Genomic DNA, 17,972 nt, shown 5'->3' with positions numbered 1-17,972 from the left:
TTGAGTTAGATCGATTATAAATTTATTATAACTTTATAATTTAGGGCACCAATCCTCTTAATATCAAGTGTTCCGCGTATCTCCTATGTATTACCTGAGCCTGAGTCATATCATAACTCTTCCTTTTGGCAACGCTGTAGTTAGATTTAAAAGGGTATTCTTATATTATGTTACATTAGATAATGTTAGATTTAATACGTACCCGATTTTCGATAACATTGTTTCTTAAATTATTTATTTTGAGATAAAAGTAATCGAATTGTCTCTGTAGCGATCTCCATGGCTTCTAAGGCTAGGTTTCTGGACATTTATTTGTTTTTGATTTATATTTCGGCCGTTTAAGTGGGTTATTTCTTGATAAGATTATCGTAATCGGATTTTCCGATTTTTAGAATTATATTCATGATTGATTGTAGCTATAGACATGTAGGTAGGCATATATATTGATATCATACGATTCGAACGTTGAATCGTTCACTCATGTTATTGACAGTCGGCCTGATTCGAACTTTAAGATACGTCAAAAATGTCCTAAATGTACGATATGGATTAGATATGTCACTCTTAAAAGTGACGATTTTGTTTGAAAAAATAATCCATATCCATATCGTATCTTTAGCACATGTTTGACGTATATTAAAGTGCGAATCGGGCCTAGTGCCAACGCCTATTCAAGGCCGCAGCAGTAATGCCGCCACAGTAATGCAGCTGTCTTTACACCTTTAGTTTTACGGTAGGCATTACAAGAACCCCTAGGAGTAAATTTATTCGATAGCGTGACGTGACGTACGCGTCTGCGTTAAGTCTCATTTTGTATGGGATTTAGAAACAGCGCGCCAAGCGGGGTTTTGGAAACTCAAAATCCCAGACGCTCCCAAAGCTAAAATTAACACAGAGACTTAACGCAAAAGCGTACGTCACGTCACGCTATCGAATAAATTTACTCTAGAGGTACTGAAGTCTGTCTACGAAGGTAACTTATCCAAGTTGTTGATTCTAATTCATAATGATATCCAGTTCCTTTTACGAAGACAATCAATACAGCTTAACGGCCTCCTCGCCTAGTCTGTATTGACGCTGCCTACGACGCAGGAGGTCCCGGGTGCTAATGCTGTTAATGGCATTTATTTGTGTGCTTATTACAAATATTTGTTCCTGAGTTATGAATGTTTTCTATGTAAGTAAGTATATATACACCGTGTTTTTTTTCCGTTAATTTCAAGGGTGCATCCCTGAGCTTAAATTAAGTAACTTTATCAAAGACACCGGTATTCTAATTAATTCAATTTCGGAGATAATATATTTTTTTTTTCTTATAAGGCCCTTACGAGTGTGTACACTTGGCTTAGGGCCTCTTTACATATTGATTAGTGTTTAGTATGAGTTAATACTTTTGCTACAAAATGTAAGTATATCTCGGACAAATGATGTTCGAAATGACATTGATATGTCACAGTTTTCAATTGTTTGGTTAAGTTCAACGTAATGCCCGTGTTACAACAACGCTATATGCAACATTTAATTACTTTATACAAAAAAAAGTTTTTTTTTTTTAATTAACTATGCCATTTAGTTTTCTTAAACGTACCAATACCCCGAAGTTAACGGAATTCAATAAAAACACGGTGTATATACTTAACTAAATATGTATTATATTTCTCGTCTTCTTGTACCCAGAACACAAACCTTATTGGGCTTACTGTGGGACTATGTCGATCTGTGTAAAATTGTCCTATAATATTGTTTTTAATCAGAAGGGTCATTGTAAGACAAAGAAATCCAATCTACAAAAAATCAAGTAAAAATGTGATTCTTAGACGTGCTTGATTCATGTGATTTCTTTGTGAATTTATTAGAATACTGTAGTAAATTGAGTCGCTCTTTTATCCGAGGGAATGTAAAAAGGTATTTTCTTCAAGCCGACTTTATTACTTGCCACGCCGGACAAGAGGGACTGGTTTCCAGGCATTTATATCTACGTTTGGATTCAAGATGCCCTCCTTTATGACATGTTTCATTACGAACAGCTTTTATACACTAAAGTGAGAAATATATGAAATTCGGATTTATTTATTTCATATTGCTGATTATTTTATAAATGTGAGGTATGTCAATGTACAGTCAGCATCAATAGCACAGAATAACTAATAGAAGCGGATGAAACAACGCACCAAAAGTATCTGATATTCCGGATAACTTTTCCAAATGAAGATAGTTCTCTAAAATTTACTTTCAAAAAGTATATCTTTTACAGTCTAAATTGTTCTACTTATAGAACCATCAACTTTACAAAAGCTGTTACAGAATGGTAGATACTTTTGAAACCTTGTTTGATCATGCTGACTGTACACGAATTTCTATTATCATTGTTAATAACATAGTACAAGAATATATTTTAATTATAAGAGGATACTATGTAACAGAAAATATCCAAGTTTGTCTTTTTTCTGTGGTTTGTCTTTGTCTTTGACATCTCTTACGCGAAGTATCGTGAGGCATATAAAGTTGATACATTCGTAATTTACTATATGTTAGAAGCTATTACAAAACGTTTTGTATGTATTAAGAATTATATTAAACCTCGAGACAAAAATGAAAAAGGGTAAAATAAATTAATCGTCTTTAAGTCATAGAATTTATTTATATAAAATCTGTTTCACAGTCACAATATCGTTATACACAATAAACGCACGTAAGAGCAACATTTAAAAAACCTTTACATTTTATATAGGTATAAATGATGAATCCATTGGAGATGCAAAGTTATTGAATGTCAGGATAAGTGTTGGTCTACCACTTAACTTAAGCGGCTGGTAAAAAATATTTATTATAGTTAACATTACGTAACGTTTTACATGGGCTGCGTATGTGTCAGTAAAAATGAAATAAGTACTTAATAGTATTTTGTGCAACAGGTACATAATAAGGGTTCTTAAAATTCAAGGGCCGAAACTACAAATAGATGAGTTTTGCAAAGACAAGCCCGAGAATTTTAAGACCCTGATAATGTACTGTTGCATACAATATTTTTTCTAAGACAGCAGTAAACACCGAAAAATTATAAATAAAATCAAATCTAGAATGGTTTGTAGATCATTGCCTAGGACTCAGAATAAAAAAAAAACAATAGTTTCATAATATTTTATGAATATATCTATGAACACTGCTGTTAGGACCCTATTAGACAGGGGCGCCGGGGCTCCGCGCGCCGCGCTTCTTATGAAGTTGATTTCGATCTCACTGGCAGTCATTTAATCGGCAAATAAGAATACTGTGGGCTAAGCATGGTCGGATTTTTATCACCTGTCACCATGCCCGTCACGTTCTAACAAGTATGTAAGTGCGAAAGTGACAGGCATAGTGACAGGTGATAGAAATGCAAACACGCTGCCCACCGCAGTAGAAAAAAGAAATTAATACTGTAAATATAATTAAACTACCGCGTAAAAAGTGTCATCTTAGTTAAGTGATAGACCTTTAAACATCAGCAGCCCGTTAATTATTACTGTACATAATGTACATTTAACGTTTTTATTACAGTTAATGTATATAGCTCTAGCAACTATTGACACTGAGGATAAAATTTAAAACATGGAATCATTTACGAATAACAAAGACGGCAAAATGGAAATCAAATGTTACAGGAATTAACTTTTAACTTGATAAAATTTACCTTTATTATCTACAAAGTTGTCACATTTTTACACTTAATGCTATGAATGATTCTATTGTGTAGGTACTAGTTTAAGAGCTAGAGCGAGATTGGATTTTAATATAATATATTCAAAGGCCATTGTCACTGATCTGCAGCGGTATCATGGTCGAATTTTTATCACCTGTCATGCCATGGGTCACTTTCACACTTACATACTTGTTAGAACGTGACAGGCATGGTGACAAATGATAAAGAGCCGACCATCTTGGCCGTACAGAACATAGAAATACTTACACGGAAAATGGCTACTCGTAAACTATTGACCTAGTCGTCAAAATGGTCTATCCATACACATCATAAATACAACCATGCTTTTGGATTTACATTTAAAGACACTTGAAAATTAATGAGGTCCATCAAAATAGTTTTTTTACATATAAATTACAATAGTTTCCTATAAACTACGGATTTTTATAATACAAAATAGCGTCTTGTTTCCCAATATAATTACATTACATCTTATCTCTATGCAATAATTATATTATATTAACTAGATTTTTTGGCAACTTTATACATCAGGATATCTTACCTTATTATGTTTATGTTACTATTATAATGTACATTTTAATCGTCAATGTTATTTGAATAAACATCTTCCACTGAAACAACTAGGTATTCAATTTGAGATATTTTACGACCATTTAACATTCTACAAAATCCTAAAAACACTTTTCATTAAAGTCTATTTAGTTGTTACAGATTTACGTAATTACTTAAAAACAATTTATTACTCGTATTAGTAAATAAAATTATGAAACGGATTCATGGATAGAAGATTGATATGATTCAGAAAGTTATAAGATGCATTGGGATAAGTTCAACAACGGGGTAATATTGAAATATCTATAAAATCTTCTAAACTAACTAGAAGCACTGCACTTCCGCAACTGAAACACTTACAAATAAAAATAAATAGATACTTTAGGGACATTCTTACACAAATTGACTAAGTCCCACGGTAAGCTCAAGAAGGCTTGTGTTGTGGATACTCAAACAACGATATATATAATTTACAAATACTTAAATACATAGAAAACATCTAGGACTCAGGAACAAATACAACAAATACATGCCCTTACCGGGATTCGAACCCAGGACCATCGACTTCAAAGGCAGGGTTACTACCCAATATTAGCGATTTAAAAAATTACACCGATTTCGAAGTTACCCCAAAGCACATTATATTAATAATGAACTTGACTACACGCATTGGCACACTTAGCAGAATAGTATTTACAATTTACATCCAGAAATAAGTTACCATTACTTATTTAATAAAATTACTGTATTTCAGATGATATTATTATGTACAATAACAAACTACCTAATTTTTCAATTGGGAACATTGGAACACTCAAAGCAATGTACACCGCTATTTAAAGTTATTTCATTTTGCTGGTATAAAGTAATAAATGCACAAGTTTGTTTATAACATCTTAACATCAGTATTATATGTAAGTGTGTGTGACGAGCGGCTATTATCGATATAATATGGATTATATAGGCTGTTTATTTAGTCACCTGCAATAATTAACGTGGTGAATATATAGGTCATACTAAGCAACTTGACTTTTTCTATGGTATAGTAAAAAAATTTTCGTGTTTTCGGGGTTGGTTCCATAATAAAAGTTGCTTATTATGACCTATATATGTACCTCGTAAATTATTGCAGGTGACTAAATAAACATCATGCCTTCATGAAGTACCTTATCATCTTGATGAACTGTTCGAGGTACGACGTCTAACGCAATGTCAAAACTGAAGACCAATTCAAAAGAACATTTTGATATGAAATTGATGTCATTTGGTATAATTCGCGTGTGTATTTCGCTCTTACTACTTATCTGTACCTACTGTAGTATTGCGAGTTCGAATTGCCCTCCTGGTAAGTTACCAATTTTATTATAAATATTAAAAACTAATTGAGTCATTTGTTTTGGTAATGCAGTTTGGGATTCGAATGCTTATCATTATCATATGTGTGACTTACAATTAAATCCCTATTTGATTGTTGTACATTTATTATTGTCTATTTGAAACACGTCGCTTAACCCATTCAGCGCTAATCACGACATGTTGTCGTTTTGCCGTTACAAAGCATTTCTGCTACATACAGGGACATCCATGTTATAGGCTACGATACGGCGCTACGACAGTAGCTCAGCGGTGAAAGTGTTAAGTCACACTAAACCGCCTCCAGAAAGACGCTCCCATAAAATAAAAGTTACGCTCTCATTCGCAAACCCACATGCTTAAGTTAAGGTACTGATTCAAGGTGTAGAGCTGTGGGCCACTGCAGCCGAATGCAATAGACTGTTTACACTACAGAAGCGTGCCCTTAGGATAATTTCGGGCAAGCCTAATGATTATTCAGCGCAGTCATTATTTAAGGAACACAGGATCCTCACGCTACCATGTGTTTATATATTAAAGGCCTGTAAATATGTGAAGGCAAATCTCGGGCTATATACAACCAGCGGGCAGAACCACGGCCGCAACACGCGTGGCGAGCATCTCCTGCTGGTCCCGCGCTGCCGACTGGCAAAGACTCGGAAGTCACTCGTTGTCATGGGTGCAAAGATTTATAACACTTTACCGAAAGAGGTCATTAACTCAACTAGTGAGGCAATATTTGAAAGTAAACTTAAGAAAATTTTAATTGGGTTAGCGTGCTACACAATAAGTGAATTTATGTTAAGGACCACTGATACCTCCAACTAAATGATGTAATCTTAAACTATGTACCTAATTATACTACTAAACTAAGATATGAAAAAGTACCATTATAACTTACCAAATCTGCTAAACTGTACCTAACAATGATAACAGCTAGTAATAATAATATTTTGTGATACTTATGTATATACTAATGTGTGACATGTAAAATTATTTATAATTTTATTAATAAATATCTTAATCTTTTAATCTAATCTCTTAAGGTCACCCAGGGCTATTGCAACCATGGGACCAATGCAACTATTAACTCTAAAAAATACAAGAAGTAATGAGCTAGCCTGTTGTATTCATCATAATTAATAGTGCATTTGCCCCATAGTTGCAATTATCCCACAGTTGCAATTGCCCTGGCTGACCTTACATGAAACTCGGCATGAACATTTACGTAATATCTATGTCTAACGGCCCGATTCGAACTTTAAGATACGTCAGGCATTTACTAAAGATACGATATGGATTTGGATATGTTAATGTCAAGTCACGGATGGCTTTAAAATAATACTGCGGAAACGTCTTGCCTCCCTGATGCGCAGAGTAACGTACGAGGGAGTACCAATAGCCTCCTGAGTGCTGTTCTTGAAAAATATGATTGCCCTGTTAGGACGCACTGGAATTATGTCCATACAAGCGCAGACCTCTAATTTAAAATGTTAAGTAGGAATGAATGTATAGGATATGAATGTGATTCAATGTAATTTTATTACCCACAGGCTACAACACAAGCCTTCTTGGCTTACCGTGGGAGTTAATTTGTGTAAGAACGTCCCTATAATATTTATTTATTTATTTTTAACTCCCTTATTCGTTTAAAATCTTAGGTTAGATTATTTATAATATGATTATTTATAAATGTAAAATATAAAAATACTTACAAAACGATACAAAATACATATAAACACATTATAAAAAACCTAACCTATGGTGCTGCCAGCAGCGGGGCAGGGCCTAAGCTGCCGGTGGTCAGGGCCGCAGAGAGAGGAACCGACGTACTATCGTGTCCAAGATTACCGCCTTCTGCATCTGACTCTCGATCCAACCACCTAGCGAGAGTCTCTCAAGGTGTTGGTTGAGACTCTTCGCTATCAGACCTTTCGCTGAAACGAATTGCGGGACAATGATCGTCGAATCAACATCCCACATGGCGGTTATCTCGTGAGCCAAGTCTAGGTACTTACTGGACTTGTCCTTATCGGCTTATTATTATTATTATTATTTATGTTACTTAGTTTTGATTATTATTTATTGTTTGAATAGCATGTAGGCACTAACTCCTAAATTTAAGTACTTGTAATACTAACAATTTTATGGACCCAGAGTCTGAAATAAATACATTGAAATTGAAAAGTGGCGTTTTTGTTTGAGAAACACCACTTTTGACACTGACATATCCAATCCATATCATATGTTTAGGAAATTTTTGACGTATCTCATAGTTCGAATCGGGCCGTTCATTTCTGTTTTCGGTGCTAAAAATGGTTAAATATTACAAATAAAATGGAGTTAGTAGAAGTTTTGTAAATAGAACGTATACTGGAAAACTGGTACCAGCATAGATATATGTCACTTGAATGTTCATGTCAAATTTCATGGTATTGGATTGTATGGCGGCGGCTACGTTCGCGTGACTCTTGAAGCATTCATTGGCAGCGTCCCGCCAGGCGGGCGCTCAGTCCGTAGTAGCTTTTCGCTACATACGCATTTTCCCACATTATCGGCTACGGTCGTAGCGCGTAGGACGCGCTGATACAGTACAACACATTGACCGCTGCTGAGCTACGATCGTAGCGCTTCGTCGTAGCCGATAACATGGGTTTCCCTGTCTCGGCTCGATTCGAAGAATGATAGACAGCCTGATTCGAAGAATGATTAAAATACGTTTAAGATCTTTAAAAGATCGATTATAACCTGTGATCCCAATAAGTCTATCAACGATATTTCTAACGTCAAAGTGACATTGGTTGCCCGAATCGAGCTTCTTCTGTCAATTATAAGACATTTAAACGATATCTAAATGAGAACTTATCACAACCAGAACTTATCGTTATCGTATCTCATTCCTCGAATCGGGCCGATTGACCGATGAGCTACGGTGGTAGCGCTACATCGTAGCCGATAACATGGATTTCCCGGTATGTAGCGAAAATGCTTCGTAGACGCAAAATGACGTGTCGTTAGCGTTGAATGGGTTAAGGAATCATTACAAAATTGTTGAAAACCAGGTCGGAAGGCGTTTATTATCCAAATTTACAAATTTGTTTAACTAGCCGGACTACTCGAGTCGACACCAACGTCAAAACTTTATTGTTATAAAATTCGGTTAAGGATCTATCGATACAATCTACTTTGTAGGACATTTTTATAAGCAAACATACTTACATGGCACCATCAGCTGCAAAAGTGCATGGCGACTTTATCAATCAACTCATTCATAATTTCTCCATGCAATTTCGCCTACTTTGTACCTAAATTGTACCTACTGTGTCGTCGGTAAGTTTCCAAAATTGCTAAATTGCCACTTAGAATAATTTCGGAAACTCCTCATATTTTTGTATAGGTATCGAAATTTCCATATCCAAAATTAAAGTTTCCTTTACTCCCTGTGAAATTTTCTTAATATTTCCGGGAACTTTTCCAACTTTTTGGAAATTTTCCGCAACTTGCACATCAATAATTGTACCTATGAATGGTACACGGTCACGGTATGAATGGTCACGGACTTTAATTGTTGAGCCATTTAGGGTTTACTTTACATTGGACAATGGACATTTCTTCTTGTTGAAACAAGATGCGATATGCAGGTTCTGCAAGGAGTCAGAGGAGACTGCAATGCACATTATCTGTTCCTGTGGACCACTAATGTCAAAAAGAATTACCCAAAGAATCTGGAATTTCCTGGATTCAACGGGCATTAGTAATGAACTTTAAAGGGCTTTCACAATAGATCACTGCCTGGTCGACGTGGCACTCAAAGGCCCACAAACTTCAATAATAATAATAATGTACATTTTATACCGTAAGTATTGATAGCATAATTAGCTTGAACCTTAGATGGATCAACAGTCTGTGACCGTACTCGCAAGCATTTTAGAAACATCCACACAAAGTCACTGAACATAGGCACGGCACATCGAAAGGTTGAGATTTGAAGGCGAGAGAGACGGGCGACGCGGCTTTTTCCATTCATTTCACACCTGCCCGCGTAGCCAACGTGACAATCGTTAACGCTCCGTAGTAAACGAAACGCAACTGTCACTTTCGCACTAATATGGAAGAGTGATAGATACACGACTACGCTACGCTATGGAGTGTTAACGATTGGCATGTTGGCTTTGCGGGCTGGAAATGGCTCTACCTAAACTAAATAGAGATCGTAGGCGCGTGGAAGGTACAGATGAAGCTGAGACCAAGAGAGAAATGTGACGCGTTCTTCTAGTCTGTTCCACACCAAGCATTGAGATATATTGGCTATGTGCGAAGTTGGTGGTGGGAGTACAAGCGATGCCACGACATCTTCATACTATTTGGCAGCTGCTCACTGTCATATAAACAATGTCTGACACCCACTAAGGTGGCGCCACAGTCTTGCACGGAGCGAATATTCACTGAACAGAGATAGTAGGCACGTCGAAAGGACAGTTGAAGAGAGCGAGAGAGGCGGGCGAGACAGCTGCGACTTCCTCGGGCAAAGTGCGTAGTCGCTGGAGCCCCCTTGCTTCTTTTCTCACACTGGGGACCGCGCATGAGTCAATCACTGAACAGAGATAATAGGCACGTCGAAAGGACAGTTGAAGAGAGCGAGAGAGGCGGGCGAGGCAGGTGCGTCTTCCTCGGGCAAAGTGCGTAGTCGCGGGGGCCCCCCTCGCCTCTCACCTCACACGGGCGACTGGTCGCCGCTGGCGCTACCGCTGCCGGTATACTCCTGCGCAGAAACATAGAAATTAAAAAGACAATCTTAAGTTCAATCCTTATCTACCTATACTTGACCTTTTTTCGGCTTTCCGATTATTTGTAGTGTTTAAGAGTTTAAGAGAGACAGATTGTATTTTGATACATTAAAACCCAACATCTGACTGCATACTGTGCTCATTCATACAATAATCATACTGAAGGATCGTTGTTATAATATTTCAAACAAAGTAACTAACTTGTCTAGCCAGAAGGGCCTTCCACGAACATCATATTCCGAAATTTTGGTATTTGCCTCTGTTGCTCAAAAATTCAGAAATAGGAAAGACGAAAGGGTCTCTCTTATTTTTCCATAATTACTTGCAATAAGTCACCCATTCCTAATTGCAAAAAATGCATATATTACAGAATTTGGGACGGGTGGTCTAGTGGTCAGGAAGTTAGCCGCGTAAGCGGAAGACACGGGTTCGATTCCCGCCTCGACCTCACTTTCTCATTAGTATGGGACACGAACGTTTTAGAGGACTTGGACTACGCGGACGACATCGTGTTGATTTCGCCTACTCTTGCTCATCTAGAAGCCAAACTTGAAAGTCTTAAAGAAGAGGCTGATAGAATGGGCCTGCGAATCAACAGACGTAAGACAGTTAGCATGTGAGTTAAGTCAAGTACAACGGATCCGCTAACGCTGGGGGGTGAGAGCCTAGACTCATGTCAAAATTTGTTTACCAGGGGAGCATACTATCCTGCAAAGGTGGAGCGGATGAAGACATTGACAACAGGATAAAGAAGGCGAAGGCTGCGTTCGCTCAGTTAAAGGCTGTTTGGGAGTCGAATGTGCTCACGCGACGGGTTAAACCTTCCCTCTTCGAATCCATTGTGAAATCTGTGTTGCTTCAGGTACTAATAGTTTTCGTCAACAAGTCCCTCAGGTCACCCTTCGCGTTTTCTGGCCAAAAACCATTCGAAATGAAGACCTATGGAGTATATGCCGGCAAACACATTGACGAAGAAATTGTGACACGGAAATGGAGATGGATAGGACATACTATTCGAAGCGGGGAAACGAATAATGCTACCATAGCTTTCGCGTGGAAACCGCCGGACGGAAGCCGTGGCTCCGGGCGTCCTGTACACTCTTGGCAACGGTCCGTCCTAAGAGAGCTACGAGCGGTCGGGTTGAGCTGGAGCGAGGCCAGAAGGCGAGCTGAAGATAGGAAGGCGTGGCGCAAGCTTGTGAAGGCCCTTTGCACCTCTGGGGTGCTTTAGGACAACAATAACTGCAGTGAAACAATTACTTCCTGTAGAACATGTATAATTTGAACCATTAAAAAAAATATCACAAGTTTACATATGTATTTTTACACGATGTATAAACCGAATTTTTATAAAAACACAATTTTAACGCTTCTTATTTTTAAGTGGCTATCTTAAACTCGATGGAAATGTGTATGTATGTCTTCCAGATGAAGGAATAGGTAAGTACAAAAAAAACTCGGTTGAAAATTTAGTTGTGACAAAGATGAAGTGATGAGATGCGAGTGGAATGAACGATGATGGCTAATTCACTTGGAGGAAAGAGATCTAAATTTAAAACCGAAGATTTATAAAATCCGAAGGATGAGGCTGTTTGAATTATGAGATTTAAAATGCGGATCACAAATATTTAACAAGGGATAAATGGCAAAAGTAAAAAATATGGCACAAAACAAACAATAAATAATTAACTGGTTACAAACGGGAATCGGAAGCTATCATTGAAAATTTAAATAAAATAAAATCTTGAAGTTCAGGAAACTGAAAAGGTACAGATGAATATACGCGTAAAGTGACTGGTCGTTTGCTTGCAGAACACTAGTTTACTTGCAGAGCCACGTGGAATACGAGCGAAAAGGTTGAGCTCTGCCGCGTATGCAGTAAGAAGAATCAGGCAGTTTACTGACGTGGAGACAGCTCGCCTAGTTTACTTCAGTTACTTTCACAGTATTATGTCTTATGGCATACTGGCGTGGGGCAAAGCAGCTGACATAGAAACCATCTTCGTTCTTCAGAAGAGGGCAATGAGATCCATTTATAACATGGCTTCTCGTGACTCACTGAGAGAACGATTCAAGGAAATAGATATTCTCACAGTAGCTTCACAATACATACTAGATGTGATAATGTATACGCATAAGAATATAAAGTCCTTTAAGAAACTGTCTGATATCCATAGTTATAATACGCGAAATAAACATAAGTTAGTAGTCTCCAAGTTTCGTCTACAGAAAGTTAAAAAATCGTTCATGGGAAACTGTGTAACATTTTATAACAAAGTACCCTTAGAGGCATGGAACCTGCCCTATACTTCATTCAAGCAATACGTCAAAAATGCACTTCTCAAAAAGGGATACTATAAAATAGATGACTACTTGGGAGACACGGAATCATGGCCAAGTATCCAGTCTCAAAAGCTGTAATAGTTTTGCGTGCAGTGTCCCGGAGAGGCATATGGCGCTGTTGTTTCTAGCTGTTCAACCTTATGTATTAATGTTTGTTATGTTTTAGTTATTTTGATGATGACATTGACATATTAAATACATAGTAGTTATGTATTCTGTAGAACTAGTTTTAAGATTGTTAGCTTAACAGTCTCTTGACGTGAAATATGTATTTCATAAATTTTTTTTATTTTTTTTATTCTTTGACATTTGGAGAACCTTTACACCTCCAAATCTTATTGTGTATTATTATTTTTCTCAGACCGTGGGGACCTTATACATCTCCAAACTTAATATATTAACCGTGGTGACTGTACGTCTCTGTCATATTGTATAATATACTTGACTTGGTACATACTAGTTATGTACAGAATGTAGCATTAGTTTATGAGACTGCTAGTTTAACAGTCCAGACGCGGTTTATTTATTTAGTATAAATTTTATTTTGACACTTGGAGAGACTTTACACCTCCAAATTTTATTAGTATTAGTACTCTGACATTGGGGACCTTTTACATCTCCAGATTTAATGTGTTTTTAACCTTAGAGACTATACATCTCTATTGTATTGTAGTAATTATTTATTTTAAGATTATTATAATGTAATGTTTACCCAGGTATTGGCTTTTGTATTTATAAAATGTTATTATGTATTTTTCATGTCACTATATGATGTTACTATTAATGTTGTATTGACTTGTAAAAGAGCCCTTGAGGCCTACTTGCAGAATAAATTTTTGAATTTTGAATTTTGAATTTTGAGCTCGACTCCTCCAACCGACTATGGTTTGCTGATTGTCTTAAAAAAAGGATCGGTATTCAGGAACACCTTCTGGAGTCCTCTCGACAAAGGGTTCAAAAGCTTGCTTTTGCACTGGCAATCACGATCACCAATTCCACGGCCCGATCGGATCTGCCGCGCACTTCCAAGTTCGGTAAAAAAATAAATAAATAGGAAACTTTGTACTATAATATAACTATACTTAAACAAGAAATAAAAATCAATCCGGTCTAACACCCAGGGAACAAAATGGACTTCTCAATCCAAGAATCACAATCGATCTGCCTTTTCTTTCCAAAACAAAATTCTCCATCTTGACAATCTCGAATCCTCTAAAATTTAAATTCAAAATTAGCGCAAATACTCTCTTTATTCAATTGCTACCAGCCATAAAAAATATTCAAAAAGTTAAAGGTTACATATCCCGGTAAGGCAGAAGACGAGTTTTGATATAAGCGCCATCTAACGGTACTCGCGTGAATCAACAACAGACCAAACAACTAAGCGAACTGTTTAAGCACAAACTCGAACTGGCAAACTAGACTCGGAAGTAGTTCTATAGAACGATGATTGATGTAGCGATACGCTACACAACATATGACATGTATTTCAGTTTAAAACCATTCATAATTGTTTTAGGTACTTACGACGTGTAAATGGTGGGGAGCCAGCGAGTGCCGCGGCACCAGTAGTGTAGTGGTCGTGGTTTCGGACGCGGCCGACTCTCGCTTCGACGGGTGGCTGTACAACCTGGGCCAAGCTCTTTCATTAATTCGTTAAAACTACCTTAACTATTCTTAACTGTTTTCGTTCTGGTGGTCATCTGTACTAACCACATATTTACATACATTCCCTTCTAAATTGACTAAAAAAATAGTGATTTTCGTTATTTTAGTCATAAGCCATAAACAACTGCAAAATTACGCAATTTTCTACATATATTACAGTAACTTCTACTACGCTACGCTTCTCCTTTTTCACTATTACTACTGTCATGAGACTACGATGAGAAATGCCGTTATTATTATTACGAAACTGCGAAATCTTAACACAGAAGCTCTGTAACAAAACGATAAGCTGCTACTTATTCAATAATTCGTTTTCTTCACAATATAATGGAACATTAAATATGCAAGGATATATTAATGAATATAAATCTATTTCAAATTATTTACTCAATCACGCCCAAATATTTTAATAAATAATATAAATTGAAAACCCACAACAGAGCCTTACCGCGTTTGAAAGGTCCTAATATATAACATAAATACTCTGGAGAGCTTCAATTAATTACAAGCATTTCATCAAGTCGCGTATTCTTATCGAATTTGTGAATGACACGATCTATAAGAAGAGTAATGATTAATAAATGAGTCTCCTTTTGACGAAAGCGATCATGACGAAACGCTCCTAAACTAGGCGCCTAGCCAAGATGATAATATTTGATAGAAAACGCAAATCGAAACTTAAATAATGTATGGAAATAGTCACGTGACTTTTCGTTTTACCTGTCGTTTGGCGGTTGTCGATCTGTACCCCTAGTGTAAATATTTTCGACCGCGAAACGTTACGTACGCGTTTGCGTTAAGTGTCATTTTGTATGAGATTTTTGACTTTCCAATACGTCCCGCTTGGCGCGCTGTTCAAAAACCCATACAAAATGAGACTTAACGCAAACGCGTATGTCACGTTTCGCTATCGACAAAATTTACACTAGAGGCACTGTACATTGCATGGAGAAAATATGAATGAATTTTTACGACTGATGGTACGATTGTCATTTGGGCTGGGTCCCCTGGTTTGTCCTAGCATTCCACTCCTCCGAACTCCATCCGTTGATGCGACAGCTCAGTGAATTTGTCAAACTGACAATAGCAGCTTATAGATCATGTCATTCACGAAGACGCGTGCCTTAACTCGTATTGTCATGTAATTAAAGGTTAGATTTAACAAATCTGCGCGTCATCGTCGCAGTAAGTAAAATAATACTTGATAATGACTTGTTTTAGGTTAGGTACGTAATTCTATTAATTACGTCTACCTATATTGAAACTAAAATTATTTGTTTATTTTTTAAATGAAGACAATTTTATATTTTAGTATTCTTATAGTAATCTCGCATATTAATTTGTGTTAACACACATTCAAATTAGATTTGGGATTTTAATATTTCTAATTGATTCTACATGATCAATTATTAACACAAGCAATTGAAATAAGCCTCTTTCATGCCAAAGCATTGCAAATTATAATTTACTTTCCAATATAAAATTCAACTCTAAGCGAAACTACAAAATAGAATAACAAAATTGAATATACTCGTAAAGGTTTTACTTAGAAATATAAATTAAATCGTATTCAACTTCAATAGGGAAGCCTTTAGGTGCAATTGAAATTGATACAAGCAAGATTGATTGCGGAGTAGCTCAGGGGAACTGGGCCCTGTAATTAATTATACAAATTAATATAATTGACGTACACAGTTGAACTATATAAATTATGGCGTTGAATTGAAAATTGAGTGACGTAGTAGTTAAATTTGCCGTTTTTTGCTTGATTGTAACGTTTGGATGACAACTGCAGCAGTGAAACTTTTAAAACGAAAGCGTAACTTCGATTGTATAGCGGCGGCCAGGTTCATTGAATTGACTCTTTACCCTTTCGATGCCAACAACGGATGTATTCGAACTGCAGGTCCCACGCCTAAGATGGATCAATCCACCACAGACCACAGAGCAAAATACACCTACGTGCATACGCATAGAGTTCATTTTCAGTTTTGACACTTAGGTGACGCGTCGTTTGAGTGACAGCTTTTGCGAATGACACGGCGTCGAAAAGGTTGCAACAGTAATGCTGCGACTTTCGTCATCCGCACGTCACTTACAGCGTACAGCCTGACAACAACAAAATTACATGTTTTTTTTCAACTGCGTTTTCAATTACATTTTCTTTCATACTGACAACATCATTATGATTTTGTTCATTGTGTGCATTGTTAATATTAGTCGTACCATCGCCCACACTGTTAACTGTTCATCTGTGGACCTTATTACAAAAGACATAAGGTCCACCGATGGAAAGTTAAGTGTTGTTGTTTGTACTAAGTGATTAAATGTATAAATCCTTACTTACCCTTTTATTGGCTTATTTTCTTTTAAGTCGATGGTTTGCAGCTCAATGCTGAATTGGCCAAAGTTTGCATGCAAGTTTAGTTTTAGTAATTATGACATATTAGTTGAATTAGATTATTTTCAACACTCAAGAGTATTCTACATTGCGGAGTCATGCTCCAATAAGTAAACTATGGGCCATTCTACTTTTTGTCAGACCTCGGCTTAGCACCGGAGTGCCGCGATAGTATCTTGCCTTCGAGATAAACTAACACGCCTTTTTCTAACTGTATTAATTAGATAAGAATGAGTAGTCTTATCTCGCGGACGAGATACTGTCGCGGCGCTGCTGTGCTAAGCCTACAGAAGATTTTAAAAGAACATCCTTTGTTATAATTCTTCTTTCGGAATTATCTAATTCCGATTTATAAGAGACTTTGGCGTAATTCTTTAACAGGTTTATAAAATAACTACTTACTGCTAATATCCATTAAGTAATTAAGTGACCAATGCTTTGATGTGTTCATCTTTGTATTAATAAATTTTTACTGCGTTACGAGCTTAAGTTTTTAATCAAGTATTTTTATCAAAAAGGTGTCAATACTAATTGTGTATTAAAAGCAATTTTAAGGTTTCGTCATACGTGTTATACTTTTTTTCGCAAGAATAAAAGTAGAATGACTCATCTGGCATGCATTTTTCTTCGGGTTAAAGTGTCAAGCGATGCGAAAGAGTGAATAAAAAACCAGTAACACAAAGTAGGTTACATTTATTATAAACAAAGTAACGAAAAAGAGAATATGTTCGTCCAAATCCACATTATTATTCCTCTGAAGTCTTCGTAAATGCAATAAGTCCTTGCCGGTATGTTGGATAGTATCCAGAACCGAATCGCCAGGCTTCTTCATACCGTGAGCCTAGTGGGAACAGAAATTGTACGTCAAATATGGATTTGGAAAGAAAAAAACAAGCGAGGTTTGAAGCGGGTATGATACATGCGTACACAGACGATAATTCGAATTTTAACGTTTCATTCATTGCTAAGTTCTGTTTTTTTTAGCATTAGAAAAAAGGTAAACAATCTTGATACGTCTTTTTATTGAAAAACGCTTTTTTTAAATCAGTAACAATTACTTATGAAAGCAAAATAATGTAAATGATCGAATAAGATTTAAAATTGTTACATATTTGCCGTGAATTATTTTTCAATAAAAATACACGTCAAAATAACTTACCTTACT

General features: G+C 36.5%; 1 protein-coding gene across 1 annotated transcript in view; it reads right to left on the bottom strand.

Annotated features, from left to right (window-relative positions):
- Window positions 1–2,621: 2,621 nt before the first annotated feature.
- LOC133527902 (parathyroid hormone 2 receptor) overlaps window positions 2,622–17,972 on the bottom strand; it is a 55,951-nt gene continuing 40,600 nt past the window's right edge. Inside the window, exons 15-16 of the mRNA XM_061865096.1 lie at window positions 14,266–14,368; window positions 2,622–10,370 (exon numbers count right to left, since the gene is read on the bottom strand). Coding sequence (XP_061721080.1) covers window positions 10,323–10,370; window positions 14,266–14,368 — 151 coding nt within the window. The 3' untranslated portion in view covers window positions 2,622–10,322. The remainder of the gene's footprint in view (window positions 10,371–14,265; window positions 14,369–17,972) is intronic.

This window comes from Cydia pomonella, chromosome 18 (genome assembly GCF_033807575.1).
Source record: "Cydia pomonella isolate Wapato2018A chromosome 18, ilCydPomo1, whole genome shotgun sequence".
Taxonomy (NCBI): Eukaryota; Metazoa; Arthropoda; class Insecta; order Lepidoptera; family Tortricidae; genus Cydia; species Cydia pomonella.
This window is presented reverse-complemented; position numbering and strand designations above follow the sequence as displayed.